Here is a 26,951-nt window from a genome sequence, read left to right on the forward strand (position 1 = left end):
ACCAGTGCTAACTCTCCAAGCGACCGTGGGGTTAAAGTTTGACTGACGTAATATGCACTAAGGTGGACCACATATCGCTGTTTATAATATACATTTAAACTATTCAAGCAGCACAACTGCAATTTCTAGATAATTTGTACACATGAGTATTCAAGCATTACGTGTGGATGGTAATCGATATTTTGCCAAACTAGAACGCACGGAATGGAGTTCACCATGGCCACGTCCTTTTAATCAAGATGACATTGCGAAAGAATATCTTGGCGGACCAGATAGCATGATGCAAGATAGTCTTTACGAAAGCGCATATGCTTCGCACGGAAAGGTATCTACGCTCCTGCAATGTGGACAATACTCTAATACTTGTTTCTCGGTTAGATTTTAGAATATCTTATTCTCCATTCTGTCATTGGTCCAGAGCAAGTACTCCTGATGAAGAAATGCCTTTATCAGCGATATATAGCTGCATTCAAAGTTGGTGCCTTAAAATTTGCACTTCAGAATGCAATGGAGATGATCTTTGTGGATCCTACGGACTCTCGGGTATCAATTGCTTCTAGTTTAACCTGAGTGTTAGCTCTGTTTTCTAATGTTTCAAAAATAGGGATACCTGAATGCCGGACATCTGTATCAGTCCCGGACGGATTTCGCAGGTGCATTTTATATTTACTCTCGAGCACTGCGACATGTACACACGACAGATTCATATTACAACATACTGCGACTTCAAAAGTCCACCTGCGAAGCTTGGATAGTGAGAGAGGAGACTTCACATGGAGAGCCTTTCGTTATAGGTAGAAGCAACTACGTAGGAAATTTAGAGTCGCAAACCGAGAAACTACACAATGCAAGGTTTTTCGAGCATCTTCCGCTTGAAATTTTTTTGAAAATTATAGAATATCTTCCGCTCTCGCAGCGATTCCAGCTTTTGACTATATGTCGTACGTGGAATGAGAAATTGAAGAACCATATACGAAAGAACGTATATGACTATGATTTTGATAACTTTGACTGGCCATTGACGCTGTCTGAGTTAAAAAGAACGATCAATATGTCCAAAGATACTCTTCAAAGCATAACGCTAGGGATAGTATCAAGCTTAGACTCCGATAACTGTGTACAGCTGCTTGTGTTTGGAAAGCATGCTGATGCGCACGGTATGCTTGATCCTGGCTCTGATAAGCTAAAGCGACTAGATAAATTGAGTTCACTTCGAATCAATTCAGTCACGCGCGTTTTTTATCAATTTGATTTTCACCCTGCTATTTATAAGTGGACAGTATTTAATCAGCTTAGAGAACTGAGAATCCGAATTGAGAACTCTCCTGAAGTGGTTAATTCTCTTGCACTCGGATATTTTCCAAATATAAATGTCTTGGAGTTTTCCGTTGGGCAAGAAATATTGAAATCTACCAACGACATTGTGTTTCTAGATCCGGCTTTAATTTCTGGTAAATATAAGCCACAAATCCAAGTAACGATTTTAAGGGTCGGAATATCGGCTGTTCCAAATTCTCGCAATCGGTTCCCTTATCTACAGAAAGATCAAAGTGTGGCTATTTCTCCGGGAAGTTTACAAAGATTACTTCAAATACTTCCAAATCTAGAAGAGTTCTACTGCATAAATATTAACTCTCGTCGTGTGACTGATAACATGATGAACCAGCGTGGCACCGGATTACGCTTGAATTTGCGTCAAATGACGCCAAAGCTGCGCGTTCTCGATCTCAGCTATTCTAAATTTCGTGCCATGCCACTAATGCCATCGACTTGCGAAGTAATGCGAATGAACTTCTGTGGTGACATGGGTCTCCGAACATGCGAAACATTCCGAGGGAAAAGATACTACAGCGATGTTCTAGACAGCGAAGGAGATGGATATTTTTTGGATGATGTTCCAGATGAATATCTTAATTTGCGCAAAGTGAGTTTAATCCATAACGCAAGAGTCACAGAGAAACTATTCGATGGCCTGGCAAGGTGTAATACTGAAATTCTTACGAGCTTAAATCTACATGGCTGTAAGCAGATTGATTTTTCACAAAAGCTGTCTTCTGGTTCAGATTTTTGCAAACATTATAAGCGATACGAATTTTTTGACGATCCAAAGTTATATACTATTGCCGAGTTAATGGTTCATATGTTTCCGAATCTTGAAGAATTGTATGTTGGGTGTAATCAGACACTAGATGACAGTGCATTGAGAATGTTTACCTTATTTGATAATTTACGACTAGTGGAGATTTGCACAACCAGTGTTTCTGCGCCGGGAGTACTGAATTTGCTATTAAAGGATCAGAGAGGCACTATTGCCGGCGAGCTCAAGGCGTTGTTCCTGAAGTCGGATTTTTCTGAATTTGGGATCAAAATTAAAAATAAATTAGGAGACGAACAGAATTCTTTATCACATTTGATTGTGTCAAAGAACTTGCTGCCTCCGGCTTTTATTGATGCAATGGCCGACAACGGTGTCACTATTGATACAATTGGTTCACATATACTGTGAGTGCCCCTATGCTTTGACTTCCTCCTACTTTTGCTAATCATTGGGTAGAACTGATGACAATCTGGAGTCCGACTGTGAATTAGAGCATCGAATCAGAAAGTTGTCATTATTTTGAACAGATAGAACGAGTTGTGAAGTTATGGTTGAATACAAGAATCACAGAAATGTATTTTCTAACCGGTGAAGAAATATACTACAAATTTAATCGCATCGCGTAAATCATCGAGCATTGCGCAAATATTTCGAAAACATCCTATGCAATAATGATTCTATACCCTGCTGCGGATAAGGCTGCGAGTTACCGTTCTGCATGTACGTAGGACTCAAGGGTGCAGCAGAAGTTTGCTGTTGCTGATGAGCAGAGAGACCTAAATAATGCGTGCCATATTTTTTAGCCTTGAAAGATTTAGTATAAAAACTTTAACGAGGTTTGCTCCAATAAGAAACAGGGGGCGGTGTCCCGTTCGATGACCCTCGCATGTACCCATAGTTTCCACTACTATAACTAGTGTTGTTATACTGCAGTTGGGTAGAGTGTACATAAGAGGGCCGCTGTAGAGCATTCAAAACGGGTTGACCAGGGGGCGGATGCGTACCTTGATAACCTTCCCAGGTGACTTTTGCGAGTTCGATAACTCCAGTATGCTGGTCTGTCCAAGAGACGAGAAGTTCGCCGCCCTTGGACTCAGGGAATGCCCAGGGATGAGCATTGACACAGTAGTTGAATCCAGAAGGCGGTTTGTATAGCTGATGAAGGAGGGTGTCGGAAGTCCAGGGACCTTCAGGACGAGGAGCAGAGCGCATAATAATTTTGTTGTCTGCCCACCCTGTGCAACCGACGAGAATGAAGCAGTGGTAATATTGAGACCAGAAGATAGATCCTGACTGGAGCTTCCAAAAAACATCTTTTAAATTATTTTGCTCCTTCGACCACTTCCCTTCTTTCGTCCAGTATTCGTATTTGTGCAAGTCCATGGGGCTGTCTTTTGGGACACGAGATACAAAAATCTGACCGGCTTTGTTACCGTACAGGTAAATGTAGTCTTGGACAACCAAAGATTCAAAAGAACCCCAGCTTATGCTGTTCTGTATACAATGTGAATAGAAAATAAAGAAGTTAACAAAAGATTGGACGTACTTTGGGATAAAGAGGTTCTTTCATGCAACGAGTTACGACAGGCAAACCGTGCTCATCTGAAGTAACGCGGCCTATCTGTACACCGTATCCCACATTATCGCTAAGATTAGTGCTTTGCGTTCGGCCTTTGGTGAAGAAAATCCATCCTCTAAGAAAAATATCTCTGTTAGAGACAAGGTATAATACAAATCAGATCAAAAAACGCACTCTCCAGGAGAAGTCTCGAGAAGCTTTGAAAAGGACCACAAAAAATAACGTTGCTTTCCACCTCCTGAGTGCTCTTTATTAAATTTCCATTCTTCGTCAGTGAACGGAATAAATTGACCGGGCTTGCCGTCTTTACAGATCCAGTACTTGCTCTTGACCGGATCACGTTCGTTGCCATAGGCTGCAGTCGAGGTGAGCAGACCAGTCATTTGACCCTTGTCATTGAGAGGGAATGTATCGCCAAAAAGCCAGATAGGCTTGCGATTGAATACGGAGGAGCAGCCGATATCGCGGGTGTAATTACGTCCGTTGACTAGGGGTCGTTAGCTGTCATCTTGAAGAACGCGAGCTTAAAGGTTCTTACCATCTTTGAGAGTGCCAATTCGCTCGAACTTTTTGACAGCAAGAGGTAGATGTCCGGTAGACATGGTGATGTGTATGATGCAATGGTTAGAAGGTTCAGTGAAAGAGTAGTATGGTGGTACAGTGGTATGGTTGTATAAAGAGATCTGTGCGTATAGGGAAGGGCTCACGGCTTTAAGTAGCGCATAGCGATCCTACGTCATAGTAAATTTATGTAAGACACCGCAAATTGATTATCTAGTTATAACATGCACCTACAGTGTGATAGTTAAAGCATAAATGAGCATGCGAGCGTGTTAAGCGCGCAATCGGCCCGGGCCGAAGCACGCGAAGTCACGAAATAGCTAGTGCGGCTCAAGAGAGACAAGTGCGGCGCACGCTGCGGCTGTTGCCGATAGCAAAAAAAGAAGGGAGCTATTAAGAGTTGTGCCGGTCTTCGTCAAACAGGCTGCTGAATTTGCATGAGCGATGAAATTTGGCTGATAATTCAAGAAACTGGAATATGGTTGCTGAGGCGAACAGTTTTCAATCAGAACCAGAGGATATGTCGGACTCGGACTCGGTCGACATCGTCAATTCATATTCTAACTCGGTCGAGCACGAGCAGGAAATGAAAGATATTGAAAAGCTGTCGGACAACGAACCGGAACACGATCAAAATAAGCAAAGCCCCCAGCAGAAGGCAAATGGACCCTCTTTTCTTAGTGACCTGGACCACAGCATCGTTGGCTGGGACTCTGAAGAAGACTTGGCAAACCCCAAAAACTGGGCGACACGACAGAAATTATGCGTCATGTTCTTCGTCTTCATCACCGGACTCATGGTGCCCACCGTATCGACTCTTTTTGCCCCGGGACAAGCTCTTATGGCTTCCGAATTTGGGCTCACGAACTCTGTCGTTATGCAATTCACCGTGTCTGCTTATGTGCTAGGTTTTGGTTGGGGTCCGCTAATACATGCTCCAATGTCGGAGATGTATGGCCGCAAGTATGTTATTGCTATCTCAAATCTTTTACTAGCCTTGCTCAATGTAGGCTGCTCTGAAGCGAGCTCAGTGCCTATATTTCTTGTCTTTCGTACGCTTTCTGGGATTCTCGGTTGCGCTGGAATGGTTGTCGGCGCAGGCATTATATCTGATATGTTTCGCGCTCAGGAAACCGGTCGTGCCACAGCCATCTACTTACTCGGACCCATCATGGGTCCAGTCTTTGGTCCTATTCTTGGAGGCTTTATTTCACAACGGGCAGGCTGGCGATGGTGTTTTCGCGTTATTGAGATCTTCGCTGTAATTATGGCCCTATGCTTCTTTTTGGCTGTCGAGGAAACAAATCCTGCAGTGCTGCTTCGTCGCAAGGCCAAAAGACTTGCATCTGAACTAAAGCGACCCGAACTTGTTTCCATTATTGACTCCCGCGTGCCGCCCATGAAACCTCTTCGAAAGTTTACCGCAAACATCACTCGCGCTTTTAGACTCATGCTGTTTTCGCCTATCGTTGTTGCATTTTCACTGTACATGACTGTTGCATACTCCTATCTCTATGTCTTTTTTACCACCCTGACAGATGTGCTTACGATGCAATATGGTTGGTCGATTGAAATGGCTGGACTTGCTTATCTCTCCGTAGGCTTTGGAACCTTCACGTCAGTCATGGTTGTAGGCTCGACAAATGACCGCATGGTGCAATATCTGACAAAGAAAAATGATGGTGTACGCAAACCTGAGATGCGATTACGTCCAATGATAGTCGGCAGTATACTTTTGCCTGCTTGTATGTTTTGGTATGGCTGGGCTGTTCAAGATCATATTCATTGGTTCCCGCTCATTCTCTCCATGTTTCCGATGGGTGCAGGCTTGATTGCTTCTTTACTCCCTATCCAAGCATACCTGATCGAGCTGTATGCGCCGCTTGGAGCAGCTGCATCGGCTACCGCCGCCCTCAATTTACTTCGCTCGACTGCCGCTGCGCTGATTCCTCTCTGTGTACCAAGTCTAATAGGATCACTGGGATATGGGTGGGGTTATTCGCTGTTGGGCTTTCTTGCTATACTGTTTTGTACGGCTACTAGCTTTCTCTTTGTAAAATGGGGAGAAAAATTGAGGGAGAGATTTCCTCCAAAAATTTGATTGAAGAATATGTTGCTTTCTGGTATTTGATTTGTTTAGCATGTACACGTATATTATTTTATACATAGAAATTGATTCATTAAGTAACTCTAAAGGTGTCGTTAAGGTTGGTGGTTATCGGGGCTGCATATCGTCTATTAGCATCTGCGGCTGACCATCAGCAGTTTCAATCCACCTTCATTTCTCTCTTTTCGAGCCAGACAACGTCGGTCTAAGATTGATATAAAAGGAATGGACATGTCTTATGTAATTGTAGCAGCACTATTTGTTCTGTCGCCATTACTACTTTTTCATGCGCTGCTCAAATCTACTACCGCTGAACCACCGCTACTGAAAGGACGCATTCCCTTACTTGGAGTAGCTCTTGATTTTGTCAACGGACCACAGCCATTGCTTGAGAGAGCCAGAAAGAAATATGGCTGGATTTTCACGCTTTATATAGGTGGACGCCGAATGACGGTGGTTTCTGACCCGGTTGTGGGAATGAGACAAGTGTACAGTCAATCGCGAAATTTTGATGCTCATGCATTTTTCAAGTATTTGAACATACAGCTATTCAAATATACGCCGCGAATCAACAGTGACGCTGCATTTCAAGAAGCTCTTCTGCGTCATGTGGTATCATATCTCGCTGCACCAGCGAATGTTGAGGAAATTGCGTCTGTTATGCGAAAAGAGTATCGCGCTCTCGTTGACGAAAACTCGGATCTTTGCACAGGAGATTATGCGGATCGTAACGGAACAGTAGTCGACTTATATAATTTTGCTAGACAAAAGACGTATATTGCTGCTGCTATTGCCGTTTTTGGAAAGGCGTTTCCGGCAAAAGAAATTTATACAGATTACATCACCTACGAAGACTCTCTTTCGCGGTTTATTAAAAGCTATCCTTATATTTTCAATAAACGTGGTGTGGATGCTCGTGGTCGGGTCCTTGAGTATCTTGCAGATTTTTTCACTGATAATGAGAAATCTTCGCAATCATCAAGTTTCATTACTGGTATTTCGGATTTGTTTAGGAAATTTGGATATCTTTCGCCTGATGATTTGTCAGGATACTTTCTTTCGATTGTATTTGCTAGCAAATCAAACTCTGTTCCAATGGCATTCTGGTACCTCGCTTTCATAATACACGACGAACAGTTCAGGGGAGAAGTAATGAAGATAATTACTTCACACTACAACAGCACCACGCAAGATTTCGACTGGCAAGCTTTGTACAGGGACGAGCTACTCAATTCGGCATTCAAAGAAACCGCAAGATTAGTCTCAAACATTACGTCTGGTCGCGTCGTTTGCCGCGATTCTATGATTAAAATTGCAGACTCAAAGGCGCCGTCCTCGACTAAAGAGTTCTATCTTCGCAAGGGTGATAGCGTGTTGGTACTCGCCAGTATGTCGCACTGGGATGGTGAGGCATTTCCGGAGCCTATGCTATGGAATGCTCGAAGATTTATGCCTGAAAACAGCGGGAAACTAATTAAGCATGATAAGGCGAGCAAAGACGGCGATCCGCAGTGGAAAGCATATATTCCCTGGGGAGGCGGCGGACATATGTGTCCTGGGAGGCATCTTGCGATTGTTGAAGCAATTACCCAGCTTGTGTATGTGTTATGGTATTTTGACGTTGAGAAACTATCAGCAGATGTGCCGCAAATGAATGTCGGAGAAAATTACGGCAGTGGTGTGTTAAAGCCTTCGTCGACTTATAATGTGAGGTTTCGAAGGCGAGAAGCACCAGCTACAAAAGCATAGAAGAGGGATTATTATTTTTATTAATATAGTAATAGATTGCCCTCCCATTAAAACCAAATTTGATTCAGTTATTCGGAATTTCTACTCGCTGCTGCACCATTCTCGATTTTTAGAGGCTTTTCAGGTGATGGCGACGTAACAAGATCACCGGGAATGAGTCTAATAGCTGGATTCAAATCTAAACCAAATCCAGGCTTATCGAGAACCGAGATATCTAGTACTCCGGTAGTTGGGACAGGTTCATTCGTAAAGAGCGCCCCAAAGACGGGCAAAACAGTCTGGGAATCGGGCGAGTTGGCTAGATACTCTTGGAACGGAGTGTTGAGCTGCGAGGCTACAAAGTGGTATGAGTATGGACCACTTGCGTGCGGGACAACAGGAATGTCGTAGGCAGCGGCCTGGTTGGCGACTTTGACGAGTTCAGTCATACCTCCGAGCCACATGACGTCCGGCTGTAGGATATCGATGCAGCGGTTTTCGATGAGCTTACGGAAACCGTACTTTGTGTATTCGTGCTCACCAGTTGTCCACTTCATCCACGGACAAGCAGCCTTAAGCTGTATAAATCCGTCAAAATCATCAGGATGTAACACCTCCTCAAGCCAATTGATCTTGAGGTCGCGGAGCGCGTTGGCAAGTTCAATGGCATAGGTCACGTCGAGAGACATGTAACAGTCGATCATGAGAGGAAAATCTGGACCGACGGACTCACGGTACTTGCGCAAAGCTTCAACGTTTTTACGCAATCCTTCATGGCCTTCAGCAGGACTGTAAGGAAGAGGCACCTTTCCTCCCCAGAAACCCATCTGCTTAGCGCAATCTGGGCGGATACCAGTGCAATAAAAGTTGATCTTGTCTTTTGTTGCGCCGCCAATGAGTTTGTATACAGGCTCATTCCGAAGCTTTCCAAGCAGATCCCAAAGGGCCAGATCGATCACAGAAATGCAGGCAATTGTGATACCCTTGCGGCCGTAGAACATGCTACCCTTAAACATCTTGTCCCAAATGCGATTGATGTCGCGGGGATCAGCACCAATAATAAAGCGCTTAAAATGGTTTGAGACAAGCCAACAGGCAGGAGGGCCACCAAAACCAGTAGCAAAGCCCTTCGTGCCGTCTGAAGCCTCAATCTCGATGCAGAATGAGCCGAGGACGTTGATTCCCCAAGACACACGGGAGGCTCGATATTCTTCGTAACCAGACATCGGGTTGGAGATGGGCGAGTCGATGAGCCTTATACATAATAGTGTTAAAAGCGTGGGACATAATGGTAGTCTAAATAATGGAAAAGGAACTTACCAGTGTCCACGATCAACGTCGTGGTAGTCCCCGCCAATTCCTCGGCCATCAATGAGGAATGGTCTTACGGCGACGATGGTTGGAAAGGACTTCACAGATGCCATACTTACCGGTTGCAACAATTATCAAGGTATAAAGACGACAGTAACAGAGAGAAAGAGGAGTGACACGCCTGGATGGTCTTATAGAGGGGAATGTCAGGGAGCAAGATGGTCGGCGCATCTTTGGCCCGTGGGACGAAGAACATTAGTATGCCCGATAAGCATAAGCCGGCACTGGAGCTGTGCACTACAAGTGTTGTCAGTGTGAAATACAGAAATATTTACTGAGAATCAAGCCTAAGCATACCGTCTCTGATAAGTGCCGATAAGTGCTGATAAAGATGGCTGCCGGCTGGGTGCAGACTGCATTGGCAAGAATGGCTATGATGACTAATTGATCAGTCATCTACCCCGCATGTTAGCGCGTGGGCTTAGGGTACAAGTGCAAAGTAGGGGATGGACGCGAATGAAGTGCTCGGGCGCAGTTTGTCCCGATCGCAGCCCTCTCTCAGGCGTTCGCTGCTAGCTTTGCCCTTTGTGGTGTCATTTGTTTACTTTTGTTTACTTTTGTTATCCATGGACCGCTCGAGAAAGCGCCGTCGGTCCTCGCTTGAGCCGGTGCAAGACTTCGAGGAGACCGAGGACGATCCTTCTGCTGCAGCTGTCTCTCTCTCGTGAGTCCTCTTCTTCCACTCTTTCCTCCCCGTCAGAGTCTTCTCATTTTTTGTTCTATTTGTTATTCTGATGCCAACATCTTCTAGATGCAACGTATGTAAGCAACGTAAAGTGAAATGTGACCGCGTTCATCCCTCTTGCGGCTGGTGTTCAAAAAACGGCACGATACTCCTTCTTCTTGATCCGGTTTTATTTCTTGCTAACATTTTCTTCAGGAATCGAATGCCTCTATACTGAAAAACGGAAACCAGGTCTTAAACCAGGCTTTGGCAAGGAGCTTGTCGATCGGATTGACAAACTAGAGAGCGTTGTTGTCGAGAACCTTGGGGCGCTCCGCAACATTGACCGTCTCGAAGCTGTACTCCTCGAGACTGCTCGCTCTGTACGCAATCTCGAGTCATCTTGGCGTAGCAACTTTTCAAATCCTGCTAGCAATCATGCTGCTTCAGCAATTGCAGCTGCATCAGCAGTGGTAGACGCAACTCCAGCTGTCGAGCCAGTATATCACCCCAGTCCTGCCACCAGCTGTCATGACAGCTCGCTATCCTCCGAACCGACACAGTACCTGCAACAGCAGCCGCAACAGTCAATACCATCTCTTTCGGTAGCAGAAACCCAGTCTCTCCCACCGTACAACATTCTTCTCAAGCTAGTAAGACTTTTTTTTGAACATATCAACGCTTGGTTTCCCATCTTCGACGCTCAGGATGTCTGGTCTCGCATTTTTACTTCAGATTCGACCTTCAATTCGGAAAACATTCTTGTTTATGCTATAGTTGCGGCCTCTCTACGTTTCCTTCCTTCAGACGACTTATCAGAGTCTGACAAGCTGCATTACCACACCGCCGCCTCCCAGAAACTAACTCTTCTAACCCTCGAGATTCCAAATCTTGAATCCCTTGAAGCAATGGTCATTATGGCCATTGATGTCGTTGGTACTTCTAATGGCCCAAAATGTTGGCCAATATTGGCCATGATCTGCTCGATTGCGCTCAAACTGGGTCTCAATCACGACCGTACAATGCCTTCCTCTGGCGCGATCACTCCCTCAAACAATCACGAAGGCATAAGTACCGCAGGTGTACCCATCATTCCTGAGAGCGAAGATTCTATCATTGAAGAGCGACGCCGCAGACTTTTTTGGGGGATCTACTTGCTGGATAGATATTCGTCAGTAGGCAGCTCCTTCATCTTCAATATCCCTTCTTCCGAAGTACGACGCCGCCTGCCTTTTCTTTCCGAAACCACCTCCCGTGCTGGTGGTGGCCGCGGAGGAGGCGGGAGTGAAGATCGTCTGCCGTCAGAATTTTCATCCTGGTTTGCTTACAACTCTGGTTATCGAAAGTCGCCGGTAGGGACTAACACTAGCTCCACTGGTGATGTTAATAATGCCGGCTCTGCATCGCCTGCTACTGACGAGATATTTATCGTGCTTGAGCCGTTTGCTTATGAGCTAGAGCTTCTTGGCATCATATCTGCCATTCATGAATTTTTGCGCAAGCCAGTCAATATCAACTCAAAACATGACAGTGAGCGTTGGCAGATTGAATATCGCAAGTTCAATCTCGTGCTTGATGAGTGGCGTCTGCGTCTTCCCGATGATTTTTCTACAACCGAGAAAATTGTTGAAAAGTTATCAGACTCTGGCACGAAACTTGACCCTGTCTGGATCATTCTACATTCGCTTTACCATACTGCCGTTATCCGAATAAACTCAGCGGCTGGTTATCCCTATAAGCAGTCTGCAAACTTCAAAGCAAGCCCTGAATCACGGTCGCGTTCTCTAGTTGCCGTCTCAAACATTGTCGAGCTCGCGCACGTACTTTCCACAGACCCGCAGCGCTTCTACAAATGTGTCGGCCCACACTATGCTTTTACACTCTGGGTCGCCGGGCGGTTGTCGATCGTGCATTGTTTTATGACTGTCACGATGCTGACTGATGATATTGCTACGCTCGTAAAGACTCTTGCTGGTATTGGTGAATACTGGCAGGTAGCCAAACGGTATTCTGATCTACTACTGTTTGTCATTGAGGAGGGTTGGTTGAGTAAAATGCGCCGGCAAGCTGGATTACTGCCTGGTGATGTGGGTGAAGACACAAGCTCCAACTCCGACCGGACAGGATTGCATGAGTTAAGCAATGGGGGTATTACCAGCGGAAAAATCGACTCACCAGGCGGCGATGACACTGATGATGAGGACGAAAAGACCCGAATGGTAAGCGCGAAGATCTTATCAGATATGCGGCGAACGGCCTCGGACTTAGACTTTTTGCTGTCAAAGAACAAAAGCGATAATGTGGCTGCTGCTGCTGCAAAATGGGGAAGTACCAAAAGGAATGTGAGCAACAACTCTTTGGGGCTGAATGTAGAGCATACTTCTCCATCTGTCCCTCAGCCACCTACTGCCGTCGCTGAGACTGCTGTTCCGTTCGCGCATTCCGACGATAGTGGCAGCGGCGACAGCTTGGTCGATCAACTCCTGCCAAACTCGCTTCAACAAGCTGTGGAAACATTTGCCACCCCCCTAGCTTTACAAGAGTTTAGTCCTACGCATCAGTTTGACATGGCTAATTTTTTCGAGTGGTTTAACTGGCTCAAAGCTAGCGATGCTCCAGCCGGAGAGATGCAGCCTGGTGGACAGAGACCCGAATTGAACGTGCTTACGGCTAGCGGTTTAGGAGACATTACAAAGTTGGAGTGGATGGCTGAGATGTAATTTATTATTTGTAGTAAAATTTTGTCAAAAAGGAGGGAATGCGGTATATGTATGATTCTCATCTTTGGAGTTTTGTCTTTTTGTATTTTTTTTCCTTGTTGATGAGCGAGTGCATTTGGAAAAATCTTTATATTCATCTAAACTGCCCCTAATTTTTTCTGTCTCAAACCGATAGATACCTTTTACCTTGCTCCTCTCTAATGACCAAATAACAAACAGAACTTCGTCGTGTCAAAAAAACCCGGTAGCAATTTCTCCATTTGTCGATTGTACTTGCTTGAAAATTTTGCTCTTTCTAGCAAAAGATACGAGATATTCAAAAACAAACGGATACTCAATCAGATTAGAATAATTCAAATAAAAAAAATCCGATTCACGGAAAAAAAGCAGAATTGCCTCCAACCGGATTTGAACCAGTGATCTCAGCATTACAAGTGCTGCGCCTTACCGCTTGGCCATAGAGGCAACTTCAAAATTATTACTGGAAAATTAGTCCCTATTATGGCTGAAGAGTTTAACATCACGTGATATTTCATACATCGGTAATTAAATATTTCGCGCCGACACAGAGGAGATAGACGTAAATTTACAGCTATATACTTATTCAAACTATACTTACTTTATTGGCTTGCAGAACAAACAAGAAAAATTATGAATAAGAGGTGTCAGTCGGTGTATGGACATATTGATGCGCCGTTGACGGCCCAGTTTCGTTTCATGATGAGGCAGGGGGAGGATTCCAAAGGTGCCTCCCAACATAAATTACTTACACTAGACAGTTGGAAGTGTTATTATGGATTAACGCTTATATTTCATACGCATGACCTGAGTCATTCGCAATTATCTAGAAACACATCAGAGAAAAAAAAATTCTTTCCTGTCATATCCACAAGATCATAATAAATAAACGCAAATATAAAAAGAGTAACCAGGTCGTAAAAGTCGTCATAGAATCAGCTTCAATAGCTGCAAACAGTTATTTCACATATCCATAAATAGCACACATATATCCCAAAAGAGCACAGCAAAATAAAAACCGATATATAATAACAAGTAGTAAATTTCCTTTAATATCCCAATAGGTGATACGCTAATAAGCGTCCGCCCTTGCCTCAACAATTTAGTCATCGTAGCTCCAGGTGATCTGGATTCTACCCTCGCTCTCCTCACCAAGCTGGTCAAACGCAGCGGGTGAGAAATCAAGATCGTAAGTAGAGCAGCCCATGCAGGTATCGACGACAGTAACAGTGACAGACTTGTCGCCGCGATACGCGGTGATAGACTTTCCGCAGAGAGGATTAGTGTTAGGGTTTCCAGTGCTCGAGGCAGACATGAGATCGTTAGAAATGGCGACAATGTAGTCAGAATCGGACGAGGTGGAACCGCAGGAACCGAGACCAGTGGAGTAGAAGGTGCCGTCGCCAGAGTACATACCAGAGCCGCTGCCAGAAGAAGCAGAGGAAGTGGCAGCGGCGCTCGAGGAGGTGGAGGTAGTAGGCTCAACGTACTCAGAGGTAGTGGGGGTGACGTACTCGGAAGTGGTGGGCTCGACGTATTCGGAGGTGGTAGGAGCAACATACTCGGAAGTGGTAGGCTCAATATACTCCGAGGTAGTAGGAGCAACGTACTCAGAAGTGGTGGGCTCGACGTATTCGGAAGTGGTGGGAGCAATATACTCCGAAGTAGTGGGCGCAACATACTCAGAAGTAGTAGGAGCAACATACTCGGAAGTGGTAGGAGCAACATACTCGGAAGTGGTAGGAGCAACATACTCGGAAGTGGTAGGCTCAATATACTCTGAGGTAGTAGGAGCAACGTACTCCGAGGTAGTTGTAAGCGTCTCAAAGGACGATGTGGAAGCCGGCAAGTCAGGCACAGCATACACAGAAGACTGACCATCAGTCACAGAAGTGAAAGTCGACGAAGCTGTGACCGTCGTCGAGAGGGTCTCGGTGGCTCCCGCAGTTTCAGTGACAATTTCAGGGTCGGCAGTGACGTAGACGGTGGCAACGACATAGACGGTATCAATGTAATCTACCGAGTTGGTGACGGTCACGTAGGCGACATCGCGCTTTTCATGGAGGTTGTGGACGTGCTGGGCCGTGGCAAGCCCGGCGAGTGCGAACCCAGCGAGAGCGGAAGAGAAACGCATTTTATTATTTGGAAAGGAATGAAAGATTAAAAAAAAAAGAATGGAGTGAACAGATTTGTGCTTCTGCTAGAGCCGAAAAGAGAAAGATAATTTGAATAAAAAAGGGAGAAGGCAGGGCCTGTTTTTAAGTAAGAGAACAGAGACGGCAGGGGCTTTTAATGCTGAAGGCGTTTGCCTTTGCAAAAAGCTGGACGGTTTCAAACCGTGCCTGGAAGCTAGTCCTAATTCAGATATAGCGAAGCCCCCTTCCAGAACGTGGCGTCTATGTTCTATGACTGCCGCCGAACCGCTGTCAACAGATGTCTGTCGCCTGTTCTAGTTCAAGTGAACCGCAATTAGAGAGGAGGAGGATATGAGCTTCGAGCAGCTGCATATCCCGCCGTGTGCTAGCTGCAAATGATGCATTGAAATCACTGGATGGCGAAGCGGGCAAGTGTGTGGCTGCAGTAACAGCCGCATCGATAAAAGTTTTATGCTGGGGTGTAAACAGCCTGTTAATCCCTGCGGAATTGTCCGCAGCCCAGTACCCTGGACTTTGTGCCCCGTTTAGGAGGTGTAATTAAACTGGATTTCGGATGCGCTCCTCATCAATTATAAATCGTCTTGCCTTTTTTTCAGTTTTCTGAGGTATTCAAATAGTCGAAGTTATATCTCTTATCAATACATGATTCTAGTATAATGTCTTGAAAAAAAGTAGTTTTTTTTTCGGATTTGCATACGCCCTCAAATACATACGCATACCATCCTTGTGGCCCAAAAATCCATTTCAGAACACTTTCTCTTACTCATCAGATCAGACAATTCACAAACCTATTTTATAAATATTGAGCGCGGGTTCGGCCGGGAAATTAAAGACTGGAAAACCAAAGTTGAAACTGAGTTAAATAGTATAAAAAGTGAGTTCCCCGATAAAAGGTTTTAGGCGTACTTCCGCGCGTTTGCTGTTGCCTCGCTTTCTACGAAAATTGAATTTTCTATTGTTTCAAGCAGCTTTTCATTTATTTCGATTTTTACTTTCGAATAAAAAAAGGAATAACAAAAAGAAAAAGAAAAAGGAAAAATGAGGAAAAACAGCGCTGCTTTGTCAGTAAGATATAGGCTTCTGTAATATCCGCCAGTATAGTTATGATGAAGAACACAGTTGCACAGTCAATAAATAGTGATTAACGAGCTGGTTTAGAAATTAAAATTGTTTTTAGGAGTTAATTCTACTCTCTATCGTTATTACTACAACTCATTTTCTTTTGCACGAGTAGTTGAGTTAGTCGCAATAAATCGAGATCCATATATATTTAGTCAAATTGACATTGCTATAATGACTTTTGTAGATTGACCATGCAAAAACCTCGCTTGTTTTAGAGGTTACCTTATTATTCTTAAGGCAATTATGAAAATCCATGTTCATAATCTCCGCTATAATGACAGAAGGATGGCGGGTAGACATTTCTCAACAGTGCTCTAATAAAATACCCAGCACCCAGTACCCAGTAATACAAAACGATTGAATACTCACATATTTTTAGATAATCAGCATTATTGAAAGCTAATCAAAACTTAAAGTCAGTACAATTCTTTTATGTAATCATTCTCATCGCCTTCACAACACACACGTGGGCAACAGTCCTTTTTTTACATCTTTTCAGAGACCCGTGTTCTGATCAACTTACACCGCTCTCCTAAATTGAGATACAGTAGTAATCACCCGGCACTTCCTATATACTATAATTTCGGTATATTTCATCATGATGATGCTGTGATGGTCTTTGCATGTGTGTGTGTGTGCGCGCGCGCGCGGATATCAGCATATGGGTACATACCTGTTAATTGAACGTGAGTGAAGCATAATAACTCAGTAATGGAAATATCATCAGATATATTGTTCAAGTTGAAAGTACTTGCCGTAAGCAAGAACATAAATAGGCAATCAGCCAATGAATATGAAAAATTGATAGATAACCAATAGAAAAATTTTATTATGAGAGGAAGAGAGAGAGACCTTCAAATTTTTAAGCTTGGAAATTGTGTAAGTAGTGGAAATTTTCAAGCAGGGTAAATTATTTCAACCCGGGTAACTTGGGACTTTTCACCTAGAAAAAAAATTTTGGGAGGTAAGACTGGAGAGAAGAGGCAGCCTAGCATTCTCAAAAACCAAAACTTTTGCTTTTTTTTTTTTATGATTTTTCCTTTTTTTTGTTTTTTAAACTGAAGAATGATTTCTGGAACGACGTGGGTGCCGCGTGGATTTGCAGCTGAATTTCCTAGTCAGTATCAATTAGACGAAGAAGAAGTTGATCGGATATCTAAACTTGCGCAATTACGACTCGATGACGCGTTAGAAGATTACGAAGGCGCTGTAGGAGATAATGCTGAGAACGGAGATAGTGAGGACGATGAAATGAAGATTGAAGAAGAAGCTGATGAAGAGGTTGAAGTTATTGTTGATGAGGAAGCTGATGAAGAGATCAAGGATGAAGTTAAGGCTGCTGCGCAAGAAATTGAAATTGATGATGATCTGAAAGAATATGACCTTGAGAACTACGATGAGGAACCAGAGGCTGACACATGTATGTTGCATTTTTTTTTTCTCATTGAAACCTATTAACAAGTACGTGATATAGCGCTGAGTATGTTTTCAAACATCAAATCGCTTGCATATTACAAATCCAACGACGAGGACCCCTACATTGTTCTGCCCAAGAAAAAAGAGGGCGAGGAATTAAATGCGCTGGACAATCTCGAGGAAGAGGAACGCGAAGAACTGCAAATTCTCGATTCAGACAATTTACTCCTCGTAACTAAAACCGAAGATAATCTTTCGCACATGGAAGTCTATGTCTACGAGCAGTCTGAAGCCAATTTGTACGTGCATCATGATATCTTGCTACCGAGTTTCCCACTTTGTGTAGAGTGGCTTAATGTGCGAGTAGGCCGCACGCGTTCGGAAGAAAACCAAGAAGGAAGCTTTGCCGCAATCGGTACTTTTGAGCCAAATATCGAGATTTGGAATCTAGATGTCATCGACGAGATGTATCCCGATGCGATTCTCGGCAATACTGAGCTCGATAATCAGGCAGTCGACGAAAGTTCGGTGAAGAAAGATAAAAAGAATAAAAAGAAAGGCAAGAAGAGCAAGAAATTGGAGAAACCAGCTGCGAATGACAAGTACCATGTCGACGCCGTTCTCGCTCTCTCAGCTAATCGTCTACACCGCAATATCCTTGCCTCTGGCTCGGCTGACAAAACAGTTAAGCTTTGGGATTTGAATACTTTATCCAGTGCGCGCAGCTACTCATTCCATGATGATAAAGTCTGCTCGCTTTCTTGGCATCCTAGTGAAGGTCCTGTGTTACTCACCGGTTCGTACGACCGTACTGTGATTGCGAGCGATATGCGTGTACCCGACGAATTTCGGCGATGGGCCGTCGATGCAGATGTCTCGAGCGCTAAATGGGATCCGCATAACGCGACTCGATTCTACGTTGCCACAGAAAGTGGCCGCGTGCACTGTTTTGACGCGAGAGTTGCGCCTGCGACGCCGCGAGACGCAAAGCCTTTATGGACGCTCCAGGCTCACGATTCTGAGATCACAGCTTTTGACGTTAATGGGCAAGTTGGCGGGTTACTCGCGACCGGATCGACGGACCAGCACATTAAATTGTGGAACGTGACCGAATCCGGTCCTTCGCTACAAGCAAGCAGGGATATGGGTGTCGGTAGAGTGTTTTCGGTGTCATGGTTGCCGGATGCACAGGCGGCGCGGACGGTAGCTGTAGGTGGTAGCAATGGTGTCGTGCAGGTTTGGGATACGAAGACGAATGACGCTGTGCGGGTTGCGGCCGAGGATTTTGTGGATGAGGAGGATGAGGAAGATGAGTGATGGCTCACATTTGAAGAGATGTACGATTAATGACTGTCGAGCGAGAGTTTTCATTGTGAATATTGTCTTGGATATATAGATTACTTGAATTATATTTTGCCTAGTAGAGTTCGATTCACTTGGAAAAGATGTATGGTTAAGTTATATATAAAAAAGGGAAAAAATGCACATCTAAATACATCACTCTCATAAATTCAATTACTCGCTCTGGCTCTCCCAAGTGCCTTCCGGCGCCGTCTCCTCCAACGGCTCCCACGCCTTCCACTCCAGCATCTTCTTAGCAAGTGCATACTCCTCACCAGCCTGGATCAGGATCTCCTCAATAAGACCACCACCAATTTTCTGTTCAATGTCAACGACAGTATCTGTAGTCTTGACTATTTCATAGCGGTGCTTGTTGATTCCTTCTACGGATTGGCGATAGACAGATGTTTCGGGAAATTGTTTGAGTAACTCGTTTGTTTCGGCGTAGATGCGGAGAAGTCTGGGGCGCGGGTTAGGAAACTCGAAAATTCCGGTTAAACCGGTTTGTCCTGCAATAGATTTTTTAATCAGTATTTTGCATAAATTTTTCATAAGAAGATGTGAGGCAAGAGAACGTACTGTTCAAGTTTGAGGCGCGGTAGAAGCTTGGTTCGATATCAAGCGCGCGAACAAGAGTATGTCGCAGAAGAGTGAATTGTGAAGGTCTCATTATGTGAATACAACGATATATCTGTATATATGGGTGTGTGCTATTCGTAATTGTAGAAGTGTATCCTAATGGGTTCTCGTAACTTCCGAATATAAGAAACAGAAAATATTTGAAATTTCCCCGTCAAATCGACAAAACCAAGACTGATATCTTCTCAAAAATCTCAATATTTTCAAGATCAAACCGAGCACGAGAAAATTGACGCAACGAGTCAAATGCTATAAATTTGTTCTGATTGATGAAGTAGACTTGGACTGGAGAGGTAGGATCAGTGTTTTAAGGTTTAGTGATGGAGGAAATCAGGTGCATCGTGGTTGGCTGGCTGATTAAGACCCAAAATTGGAGAAGATGTGGAATATTTGTCATTAATTATAGACATTTATAGCACAAATAAATAACAATCCTTTAGATATCACTTTGAATATGACGTATTTCTTCTATTATGTTTTTTTTTTCAATAAATAGTGCAACATTGTAATAGAAAAAAATCTCTTTAATCCATTAAAAAGCTTGCTGTTCGTCTCGATAATGATAGGAAATAATGTAGAAAAAGAGACACAGAGTCCAAACTCTAATCTCACAATATAAGGGAGCCAGTGCAAGAATCCCAGCGCTAATGAGTATCACTTTAAATTGATTCATTTTCAGTAAAATCATCATTATTAATTAGCAAAAATGCCTTCTGCTGAATTTCAAGCTGCTGTAAGTATATATGATTAGTATTTTGGAATACTTCTTTCCTTTTGCGAGCAACCTTCGCGTTGTGAGATGGTGAACCGAGAGGGGTAATGTGGATCGAAGACGTATTTGCAGCCTGATTCTATGCATTGTCTTGTTGAGAATTGGAGAATAAGTATTGCGTCTTCTAATGGCCTTAAATGTGATGGTAGTATACTGATCTGGATGTCTCGATGTTTTAATATCATCGATTGCATAATACCAGTAACACACAATCCATCATCGATCCACATTCACTTCTCTCGTTTGAAAGTGACTCTGAACACTATTTCTCTTACCTCTCTCACTTAATTACGATTACGCTTTATTGGTTCAAAGAAGTTTTCAGCGTCAAAATTCAAATCAACTATTGGCTAACATTCCGGATCTAGGCCGATGCTGTGCAGAAACTGCCCAAGAAGCCTACCGATGACGAGCTTCTTTCGGTATGTCTTCTCTCTCTTATTTTTTGTTCTCTTTTAAAATCTAATTTGGATGGGTATACTAATCATGGGCGTTAAGTTATATGGACTTTTTAAGCAAGCAACCGTTGGCGACAACGATACTCCGAAACCCAGTGTTTTTGACTTGAAGGTATGTTTTTATGTTCCCTCTTTTGCCATGCATTTGGTTTATAATCTAGGCTGGCGTGTACTTACTTGAATGAAAATAACAGGGCAAATATAAATGGAATGCTTGGGATAAACTGAAGGGAACGTCTACCGAAGACGCCGAGAAAGAGTACATTGAGCTTGCGGAGAGTCTGATTGCCAAGTACAGTTCTTAAGATGTATAAATATACATTATTTTGCTTGAGAACGGACAGTTTGTGTATTCAAGTACTTCAAATAGTTAATGATCTTGATTTGAGATACAGTATTCGTTAAATTCCTTTTTTTTTATTTTTTAAAATTAATTATCAGATTAGAAAGATATATTAGAGCAGATGAGCGTGTACTAAACAACCTATCAAACTCGAAAAAGCAAACTACATGAGAAAATTATAATCCATAAACGCCAACTGATGAAGCCAAAATGACACTAGACAAGCAAAACCAAAACAACCAAACTCCATGACCGCAACGCCTGATTTAAGAAAAATCATTGAGCTAACTATACACTACTACACTGACCGTAGCCCCGAAACTCGCACGTTGTTACCAATATCTCGCCGCTTTAGATCTGACTGCGACGACATAATAGCGTCGATATTCCCCATGCGTCTCGCGAATGACTCTGGCTTAGATGACGTTGATTCCGCCTGACCTACAGTTCTTCGCTCGCTTTGCATTTTACACATACAAGATGCACACACACCGCCAGGAGCAGAAGAATATGAATTAAAAGATGGAGTCGAGCGCGATCTGAAGGCGTAATCTAAACGGTCGAGTCTCGAGAGTCGAGAATTCAAAGAATCGCAGACGTAGTCCTGATACGACGACAGTTTCGATTCGCGCTTACACGAGGAAAGCGAAAGAGCCAACTCGGTGGGGGATTCACATATAGATGGGGGTAAAACTAGAGCGTCGATATCGTCAGTGTCTGTGAATGCGGAGTGAGATTGAAGTTTTGCAGAGTCGGCGATGGGGATATAGGGCGACGGGAGACAGAGCGGCGAGGCAGGTGGCGGAGAGTGCAGATGCGAGGTCATCAGAAGTGAAGAGAGACAGAAGAGTACTAGGATGAGAAAGTACTACGATGAGATAAGAAAAGAGATGAGCAGGCAGATGATGATATAGCAAAGTAGAGACGCGAGTGAGCTGGCGGTTGATGCGGGGTTTGAGCGCCGCGCGGGGCAGTAGTGGCGGCGTCTAGATGGTGAAGGGTCAATCGTTGGGAAGGAGAGTGTAATTGGGTTTGCTTTGGTCCAGATCGAGGAAGAGAAAGAACGAGAAAAGGGGCAGAATAGATTGCAATTTTTGGCATTGATCGCTCTGATATACGAATCTATTTATGTGCTTTCTACTCAATTGTAATATGCGTTATAGTTTATATTTTTATACAGCTTTTCAATAGGCAATACAGTGCAGTAAATAAACTCAATATTCATAGTCAATCGTCAATCAGTCATTCCTTTTTCCTGACGTTAATTATTATCATTATTGCCAAAACTTTTTGCTTTTTCAGAGCTTATTTTCGGTTACCACTCATTCATTAAAAAGACTCGGCACATTAAACGAGATCTGAGATCTCTCAATTTAAAAATTAGCTGTCTTGTATAGATGTGTATTACTTCTATCTCTTCGCAAATTCTTACGCTTCTCCCTCTATCGCCTTATATATAACTATATAACCGTATGTACACCGCAAAAATGATGTCTCTCAAAAATATTAACATGACAGAACAAATTATTATACTGCATTAATACTCATAACCCATTCCCATTAAAGTTATAAATCACAATATCAAAAGAAAAAAGCAAAACCGAATAAATCAAATAGCTTGAGCGCTTCGTAGACAAAAAATTTGCCAACTCCATTTTTAAGTCATCTGCAAATACATCCATCCAATGCAAAAGATGAACAGAAATAATAAAATAAAAAAAAAGGGAAAAATTAAACAAAAGTAAACCATTCCAATTCCAAACAAAAATAAAATACAGAATTTTATATACATTAATATAAAAATACATCTTTAGATAGCATATATAGTCGTCCGACTAGTTTAATGCCGGATGCATTATCCCCTGCAGCAACAATAAATCGTTACTACCCGCACCGCCAAACTGTGCTGTCATAGGCGGCGACAAAGCAGAAGGCTGTAGATGCTGGAATGCGGCTGCAGCGACTAGAGCATTCTGCTCATCAAATTCCCATTCATAGGGCTGAACCAAATTGGGTACTTCCTGTTCAATCTGCTGCTGCTGCTGCTGCTGCTGCAACTGTTGTTGTTGATGCGGTCGTTCACGAAACTGTAGTTGGTGAAGTGACTGTTCGAATGTATGTTGTTGGTGTTGATGCTGCTGCTGTGGCATACTGAAAAACATATTTTGCGGCGGCTCCATATACTGGGCCGGTAATCTATTTGGTGCCGTCATGGGGGACACAGAACCCGGTGAACTTGCATTTGAGATCGACGCCGAATGCATACTCGCGTCGTCATAGAAGGGTTTCATGAAATCCGGGTATTCAAACTGCTGTTGCTGCTGCTGCTGCTGCTGCTGTTGATGCTGTTGATGCTGTTGATGCTGTTGATGCTGTTGATGCTGTTGCTGTATCTGTGGCTGTAGCTGCTGGTGGACGAGATTTTGGTCCGAAAGATCGATGTAAAGGTTATTGACGGGGTACACGACTGGTACGCTATCGTCGACATCGAGGAATACTTGCTGATCGTCGAAATAAGACCTCGCCGGCTGCTCAATAGTCTGCAATCCAGCGCTTTTATTGACCCATAATCCAGGAGTAAGCGGCGTATTGGGAGTAGATGGTGCCGATGTCGATTCTTCGACGGCCAACACCGTGTTGGTCGACGAGCTAGCGATACTGCTGATACTACCGGCCGAATTTGCCCTGCGAGAGGCGGTTGCCGCCGATGACGAAGAAGAGGACGAGAGTGTACGCGAGGCCTGAGTGCGCGCTGACGCGCTGCGACTCTTGCATTTATCTAGGTGTCGCTTGAGGATGTCGCTACGGCAGAAGCAGTCAGTGCAGAGGGTGCACTTGTATGGTCGGTCGCCGGTGTCTTGAGAGGGTGAGTAAGTATTGCCAGAAGACACAAAGGAAAAAAAGATAATCAAAAAGAGAGGAAGACGGAAGAACCAAAAAGGATGAAACATACGTCTGAGCATGTGGCGCTTGAGGTGCTTTGCGTGCAAGTACGAACGCGGACAGAGTTGGCATTGGAACTTCCCGGCAGCGTTCTTGATAGCGACGACGCCAGCAGTAGCGGCAGCAGCGGCCTGGGCCGCGGTAATGGGTGCCGCGGGGACATCTGAGGCCGAGCGGGCGGAGGCGATGGAGGGCCGGCGGGAGGCGGAGGTGCGCCGCGAGAAGGAGGAGGGAGTGGCGAGCGGAGCCGATGGCAGAGAGGAAGCGGCGGACACGAGGTCGTCTGAGAAGGCGCGGGCGGGCACAGGCACCGCGTAGGGGTATCTCGCCATGATAGAGGAAGGGAGGAGAGAGGAGAAAGGGAGGAAGAGAGGAAGAATAGAATGAGGCGGTATAAGTGTTCTGGCTCGGACGCGAGACCGAGTCCGGGGCACGCGCCCATAAAGATCCTTTTTTGAGCCTGACTTTTCTTGCTGCTCAGCCCCGGGCCCAAGCTGCAGCCACAGCATCGCACCGCCACTGCCACTGCCAAACCCTATCGCAAGGCGCCGCCGGTACCGTATCGTAGCCGTGACTCGACATGTGTCGATTGTGGCGCGCCGGGTCCTGCCAGTGCGGTTGGATATATCTTGCGGAGACGCTTTTCAGCTTGAGCTGGCACGGCGATAATCAGTATCGAGCGCTGACAAGCGTCTTCTAGTTCTCTACCATTCTTAGGTCTTCCAATAAGGCTGACTATACAAGTCCTGCTTGACGGACTCTGAGAGAGCGCGCCTCTAAGATAGCCCGCCACGCAAATTAGACGAGGCAAGGATGTGTACCGCGGCCGCTGTCGATCGCCTTGGCCTGTTTTCGGTATCGGTTGTGTTTTGGTATATATCTGCGACATTCTAGAGATATCTCGTGATGTTAGAGTCGAGATGCTTGTATATCGCAGTTTTACTAAGCCCTACAGTGCTGCTGAAGCCGTGTCTTCATTCTCCATATTAGACCTTCTATATCCATTAATATACGTATATACAATATATATATTTATTGCTAGGCAGTTACGTTGTTCGAGCTCTCACCCCCTACCCTTGCCCTACCACATGACACGACGGTTGATTTAGTTGCAGACCCAGCGTCGGCTTGTCCGGTTATCCCAACACAGACAAGAGACAGCAGCAGACCCGAGCAGGCGCCGAGAACTTACAAATTAGTGTGCAGATTGTCAAAATCACATGTAGTTTTAAGGGTTCTTGCAGCAGTTGAGAGAGCCTATTGTAATTGAAAGAATGGCGACGATCCTCGGTGCCAGAAGGGGCTATTCTCAGACTGAAGAAATTGCTAAGCAGTGCCTCTTTTTAATTTGCTCATTGGGCAAAAATTGCGTCTGTCCTTGTGTGTTTTACATGATTGTGCATGATTGTGCTTTTGATATATGCTGTCTTTTTCTTCTTCTCTTTTTGCTGCTGTTTTAGTGTATATTCCAGTGGCTTTGTTCAGGTTCATTGTGGTGAACTGCAGCCTCTACTCAACCTGCTTCATCATTCAATTTGAGTTCTCTCAATCTGCTAATAATTCTCTAAGCAGCTTGAAGAAACCATATTGATCTGCATTATATCCGCTTGTTTCTATTTACTGTATTGACTGATTCCCTTGCTTACGACTCGCATTACCCAATCACTTTGCTGAGTATACAGCATACCTGTCCATTGCCTTATCTCTTCTGCATATTCTATCCTTTATCATTCTCTTCTTGCGTTAATCTTGTTCTGTCGGCATTCAGTAAGTTCATATGTTGATTACCTACTCTGCGCCTCGGCCATCTCCAGCTTTCTTTGGTGAGCACTGGCCATAAATCTCTATATCGCCATCATCTTGCCCCTTTTCTTTCTAGTTCAACTAACTACCCGCGATATTTAGCACACCTCAATTCGAGTATTTGAATCTCGGTTTATTGATGATCACGTTCTGCCGCCAAATAAATCCCCAAAATCCCCAAGGCTGAAAAGACAATATCTCGTTATTTACTTGATTGAATGTATTATTGGTATTAACATTTTTGTGTCTTATTTTGTGGTTATTGTACAGCAGAAATTTGGAAAATTTGTGAGAGAAAAAAAAGTTAAGATAAAGACAAAGAAAATTAATGCCGATCAATTTTGCCGCCATCTAGCGAGACCTAAACGACTGTATCACTGTCGCCCGAGTTTCAAATATATAGTACTGCCTTGAGCACTAATATAACTGATTAGAATAAGATTTACTCAGACACGTAGATTGACAGTATATAACGTTTTATTATTTTGAGGATTTCGACGACTGTCTCTGAATGTGGCGGATAGACAAGAGCAAGTATTAAGCTTGTGCTGTGCGATTCAACTTTCGAGCAGGAAGACAAGCCGGAAGTGTACGCAACCACCAAACCCCAGCCACAGCCATTCCCCCGGCCTCTTGATTTGCCGAGACAGAAGAGACAAGTAAAGCAAAAAAGAAAAGCAAAAAAAAAAAACGGAGAATTCGAGAATAGAAATTAGAGGCAAGGAAAAGAAGGCGCGGGATGATTGTAATAGTTAGCAGATAGGGTTTAAGTTTGTATTTGCGTTAGTTAGTTCGCTCATCAATGAAACTATAAAAAAAAAGACCAGAGTCCTAGTACGAGCGCCTTATATTGTTTACAGACAGTTGAGACTCTTTCTTGCCAGTAAAAAGGTTTAACGGTTGAACCGTCGAACGAAGGCTCTACTAGATCAATAATTATATCTTTATTTCTATAATCTCCCTTTGTGAAAATACTTCAATTTCATTATGAAAAGACAAGAAATTTTAGAGGAAAAAAATCATACTAGTGCGCGGCGCGAGTTTCTTTCCAGGAGCGCGGAACAAAGATGATCCATGTGACGTCAGCGGCAAGAATATCGTGTGTTTCTTCG

The 26,951-nt window shown here is 44.0% G+C and overlaps 12 protein-coding genes across 12 annotated transcripts; 6 read left to right on the plus strand and 6 right to left on the minus strand.

Moving 5' to 3' along the window:
* The first annotated feature begins 1 nt into the window (after nucleotide 1).
* V2V93DRAFT_374916 (uncharacterized protein) lies at nucleotides 2-2,720 on the plus strand. Its single transcript, XM_066911366.1, has 2 exons — nucleotides 2-543; nucleotides 605-2,720. The coding sequence occupies exons 1-2, from the start codon at nucleotides 433-435 to the stop codon at nucleotides 2,504-2,506; spliced, it is 2,013 nt and encodes a 670-aa protein (XP_066763585.1). The 5' UTR covers nucleotides 2-432; the 3' UTR covers nucleotides 2,507-2,720.
* On the minus strand, nucleotides 2,370-4,502 carry V2V93DRAFT_374922 (uncharacterized protein). Its single transcript, XM_066911367.1, has 6 exons — nucleotides 4,473-4,502; nucleotides 4,216-4,408; nucleotides 3,852-4,164; nucleotides 3,645-3,792; nucleotides 3,103-3,592; nucleotides 2,370-2,874 (listed from the first exon to the last, which is right to left on the minus strand). The coding sequence occupies exons 2-6, from the start codon at nucleotides 4,277-4,279 to the stop codon at nucleotides 2,726-2,728; spliced, it is 1,164 nt and encodes a 387-aa protein (XP_066763586.1). The 5' UTR covers nucleotides 4,280-4,408; nucleotides 4,473-4,502; the 3' UTR covers nucleotides 2,370-2,725.
* A 121-nt stretch (nucleotides 4,503-4,623) lies between these two features.
* Nucleotides 4,624-6,429, plus strand: V2V93DRAFT_374923 (major facilitator superfamily domain-containing protein). Its single transcript, XM_066911368.1, has one exon. The coding sequence runs from the start codon at nucleotides 4,717-4,719 to the stop codon at nucleotides 6,337-6,339; it is 1,623 nt and encodes a 540-aa protein (XP_066763587.1). The 5' UTR covers nucleotides 4,624-4,716; the 3' UTR covers nucleotides 6,340-6,429.
* A 68-nt stretch (nucleotides 6,430-6,497) lies between these two features.
* V2V93DRAFT_374927 (cytochrome P450) lies at nucleotides 6,498-8,153 on the plus strand. Its single transcript, XM_066911369.1, has one exon. The coding sequence runs from the start codon at nucleotides 6,571-6,573 to the stop codon at nucleotides 8,092-8,094; it is 1,524 nt and encodes a 507-aa protein (XP_066763588.1). The 5' UTR covers nucleotides 6,498-6,570; the 3' UTR covers nucleotides 8,095-8,153.
* V2V93DRAFT_374928 (putative L-galactonate dehydratase) lies at nucleotides 8,092-9,906 on the minus strand. The gene is made up of 3 exons (XM_066911370.1): nucleotides 9,742-9,906; nucleotides 9,394-9,681; nucleotides 8,092-9,327 (listed from the first exon to the last, which is right to left on the minus strand). Exons 2-3 carry the CDS (start codon nucleotides 9,495-9,497, stop codon nucleotides 8,163-8,165), a joined length of 1,269 nt encoding a protein of 422 aa, XP_066763589.1. The 5' UTR covers nucleotides 9,498-9,681; nucleotides 9,742-9,906; the 3' UTR covers nucleotides 8,092-8,162.
* Nucleotides 9,907-9,922: 16 nt separating this feature from the next.
* V2V93DRAFT_374930 (fungal-specific transcription factor domain-containing protein) lies at nucleotides 9,923-13,198 on the plus strand. Its single transcript, XM_066911371.1, has 3 exons — nucleotides 9,923-10,108; nucleotides 10,196-10,269; nucleotides 10,325-13,198. The coding sequence occupies exons 1-3, from the start codon at nucleotides 10,011-10,013 to the stop codon at nucleotides 12,826-12,828; spliced, it is 2,676 nt and encodes an 891-aa protein (XP_066763590.1). The 5' UTR covers nucleotides 9,923-10,010; the 3' UTR covers nucleotides 12,829-13,198.
* A 640-nt stretch (nucleotides 13,199-13,838) lies between these two features.
* On the minus strand, nucleotides 13,839-15,210 carry V2V93DRAFT_84242 (RlpA-like double-psi beta-barrel-protein domain-containing protein-containing protein). Its single transcript, XM_066912805.1, has one exon. The coding sequence runs from the start codon at nucleotides 14,978-14,980 to the stop codon at nucleotides 13,949-13,951; it is 1,032 nt and encodes a 343-aa protein (XP_066763591.1). The 5' UTR covers nucleotides 14,981-15,210; the 3' UTR covers nucleotides 13,839-13,948.
* A 1,877-nt stretch (nucleotides 15,211-17,087) lies between these two features.
* V2V93DRAFT_339247 (WD40-repeat-containing domain protein) lies at nucleotides 17,088-19,024 on the plus strand. Its single transcript, XM_066907773.1, has 2 exons — nucleotides 17,088-17,544; nucleotides 17,599-19,024. Exons 1-2 carry the CDS (start codon nucleotides 17,190-17,192, stop codon nucleotides 18,855-18,857), a joined length of 1,614 nt encoding a protein of 537 aa, XP_066763592.1. The 5' UTR covers nucleotides 17,088-17,189; the 3' UTR covers nucleotides 18,858-19,024.
* Nucleotides 18,839-19,799, minus strand: V2V93DRAFT_374935 (ETC complex I subunit conserved region-domain-containing protein). The gene is made up of 2 exons (XM_066911372.1): nucleotides 19,461-19,799; nucleotides 18,839-19,390 (listed from the first exon to the last, which is right to left on the minus strand). Exons 1-2 carry the CDS (start codon nucleotides 19,549-19,551, stop codon nucleotides 19,056-19,058), a joined length of 426 nt encoding a protein of 141 aa, XP_066763593.1. The 5' UTR covers nucleotides 19,552-19,799; the 3' UTR covers nucleotides 18,839-19,055.
* A 376-nt stretch (nucleotides 19,800-20,175) lies between these two features.
* Nucleotides 20,176-21,226, plus strand: V2V93DRAFT_374938 (acyl-CoA-binding protein 2). The gene is made up of 4 exons (XM_066911373.1): nucleotides 20,176-20,253; nucleotides 20,661-20,714; nucleotides 20,791-20,862; nucleotides 20,945-21,226. Exons 1-4 carry the CDS (start codon nucleotides 20,227-20,229, stop codon nucleotides 21,053-21,055), a joined length of 264 nt encoding a protein of 87 aa, XP_066763594.1. The 5' UTR covers nucleotides 20,176-20,226; the 3' UTR covers nucleotides 21,056-21,226.
* A 1,253-nt stretch (nucleotides 21,227-22,479) lies between these two features.
* On the minus strand, nucleotides 22,480-22,905 carry V2V93DRAFT_374946 (uncharacterized protein). Its single transcript, XM_066911374.1, has one exon. It carries the CDS (start codon nucleotides 22,899-22,901, stop codon nucleotides 22,638-22,640), a length of 264 nt encoding a protein of 87 aa, XP_066763595.1. The 5' UTR covers nucleotides 22,902-22,905; the 3' UTR covers nucleotides 22,480-22,637.
* A 218-nt stretch (nucleotides 22,906-23,123) lies between these two features.
* Nucleotides 23,124-24,456, minus strand: V2V93DRAFT_388408 (uncharacterized protein; the record flags this gene model as incomplete). The annotated part of the gene is made up of 2 exons (XM_066912327.1): nucleotides 24,047-24,456; nucleotides 23,124-23,950 (listed from the first exon to the last, which is right to left on the minus strand). Coding segments are annotated over exons 1-2 (1,149 nt in total), but the record flags the coding sequence as incomplete, so codon positions are not given.
* Between the last annotated feature and the right edge of the window lie 2,495 nt (nucleotides 24,457-26,951).

This window comes from Kockiozyma suomiensis, assembly GCF_038497685.1.
Source record: "Kockiozyma suomiensis strain NRRL Y-17356 unplaced genomic scaffold V2V93scaffold_15, whole genome shotgun sequence".
NCBI classification, from domain to species: Eukaryota; Fungi; Ascomycota; class Lipomycetes; order Lipomycetales; family Lipomycetaceae; genus Kockiozyma; species Kockiozyma suomiensis.

What these genes read in the sequence shown, in the direction of transcription:
- V2V93DRAFT_374916 (XM_066911366.1), top strand. Translation starts at nt 433, where the DNA reads ATGAAGAAATGCCTTTATCAGCGATATATAGCTGCATTCAAAGTTGGT. An exon ending in TGGATCCTACGGACTCTCGG is followed by an intron (nt 544 to 604) that starts GTATCAATTGCT and finishes TTTCAAAAATAG; the next exon opens with GGATACCTGAATGCCGGACA.
- V2V93DRAFT_374922 (XM_066911367.1), bottom strand. Translation starts at nt 4,279, where the DNA reads ATGTCTACCGGACATCTACCTCTTGCTGTCAAAAAGTTCGAGCGAATT. An exon ending in AATTGGCACTCTCAAAGATG is followed by an intron (nt 4,165 to 4,215) that starts GTAAGAACCTTT and finishes AACGACCCCTAG; the next exon opens with TCAACGGACGTAATTACACC. An exon ending in CACCTGGGAAGGTTATCAAG is followed by an intron (nt 2,875 to 3,102) that starts GTACGCATCCGC and finishes CGCATTATTTAG; the next exon opens with GTCTCTCTGCTCATCAGCAA.
- V2V93DRAFT_374923 (XM_066911368.1), top strand. Translation starts at nt 4,717, where the DNA reads ATGGTTGCTGAGGCGAACAGTTTTCAATCAGAACCAGAGGATATGTCG.
- V2V93DRAFT_374927 (XM_066911369.1), top strand. Translation starts at nt 6,571, where the DNA reads ATGGACATGTCTTATGTAATTGTAGCAGCACTATTTGTTCTGTCGCCA.
- V2V93DRAFT_374928 (XM_066911370.1), bottom strand. Translation starts at nt 9,497, where the DNA reads ATGGCATCTGTGAAGTCCTTTCCAACCATCGTCGCCGTAAGACCATTC. An exon ending in GACGTTGATCGTGGACACTG is followed by an intron (nt 9,328 to 9,393) that starts GTAAGTTCCTTT and finishes ATTATGTATAAG; the next exon opens with GCTCATCGACTCGCCCATCT.
- V2V93DRAFT_374930 (XM_066911371.1), top strand. Translation starts at nt 10,011, where the DNA reads ATGGACCGCTCGAGAAAGCGCCGTCGGTCCTCGCTTGAGCCGGTGCAA. An exon ending in GCTGCAGCTGTCTCTCTCTC is followed by an intron (nt 10,109 to 10,195) that starts GTGAGTCCTCTT and finishes AACATCTTCTAG; the next exon opens with ATGCAACGTATGTAAGCAAC. An exon ending in CGGCTGGTGTTCAAAAAACG is followed by an intron (nt 10,270 to 10,324) that starts GCACGATACTCC and finishes CATTTTCTTCAG; the next exon opens with GAATCGAATGCCTCTATACT.
- V2V93DRAFT_84242 (XM_066912805.1), bottom strand. Translation starts at nt 14,980, where the DNA reads ATGCGTTTCTCTTCCGCTCTCGCTGGGTTCGCACTCGCCGGGCTTGCC.
- V2V93DRAFT_339247 (XM_066907773.1), top strand. Translation starts at nt 17,190, where the DNA reads ATGATTTCTGGAACGACGTGGGTGCCGCGTGGATTTGCAGCTGAATTT. An exon ending in GGAACCAGAGGCTGACACAT is followed by an intron (nt 17,545 to 17,598) that starts GTATGTTGCATT and finishes TACGTGATATAG; the next exon opens with CGCTGAGTATGTTTTCAAAC.
- V2V93DRAFT_374935 (XM_066911372.1), bottom strand. Translation starts at nt 19,551, where the DNA reads ATGAGACCTTCACAATTCACTCTTCTGCGACATACTCTTGTTCGCGCG. An exon ending in CCGCGCCTCAAACTTGAACA is followed by an intron (nt 19,391 to 19,460) that starts GTACGTTCTCTT and finishes AATCTATTGCAG; the next exon opens with GACAAACCGGTTTAACCGGA.
- V2V93DRAFT_374938 (XM_066911373.1), top strand. Translation starts at nt 20,227, where the DNA reads ATGCCTTCTGCTGAATTTCAAGCTGCT. An exon ending in CCGATGACGAGCTTCTTTCG is followed by an intron (nt 20,715 to 20,790) that starts GTATGTCTTCTC and finishes ATGGGCGTTAAG; the next exon opens with TTATATGGACTTTTTAAGCA. An exon ending in CCAGTGTTTTTGACTTGAAG is followed by an intron (nt 20,863 to 20,944) that starts GTATGTTTTTAT and finishes TGAAAATAACAG; the next exon opens with GGCAAATATAAATGGAATGC.
- V2V93DRAFT_374946 (XM_066911374.1), bottom strand. Translation starts at nt 22,901, where the DNA reads ATGTATTTTTATATTAATGTATATAAAATTCTGTATTTTATTTTTGTT.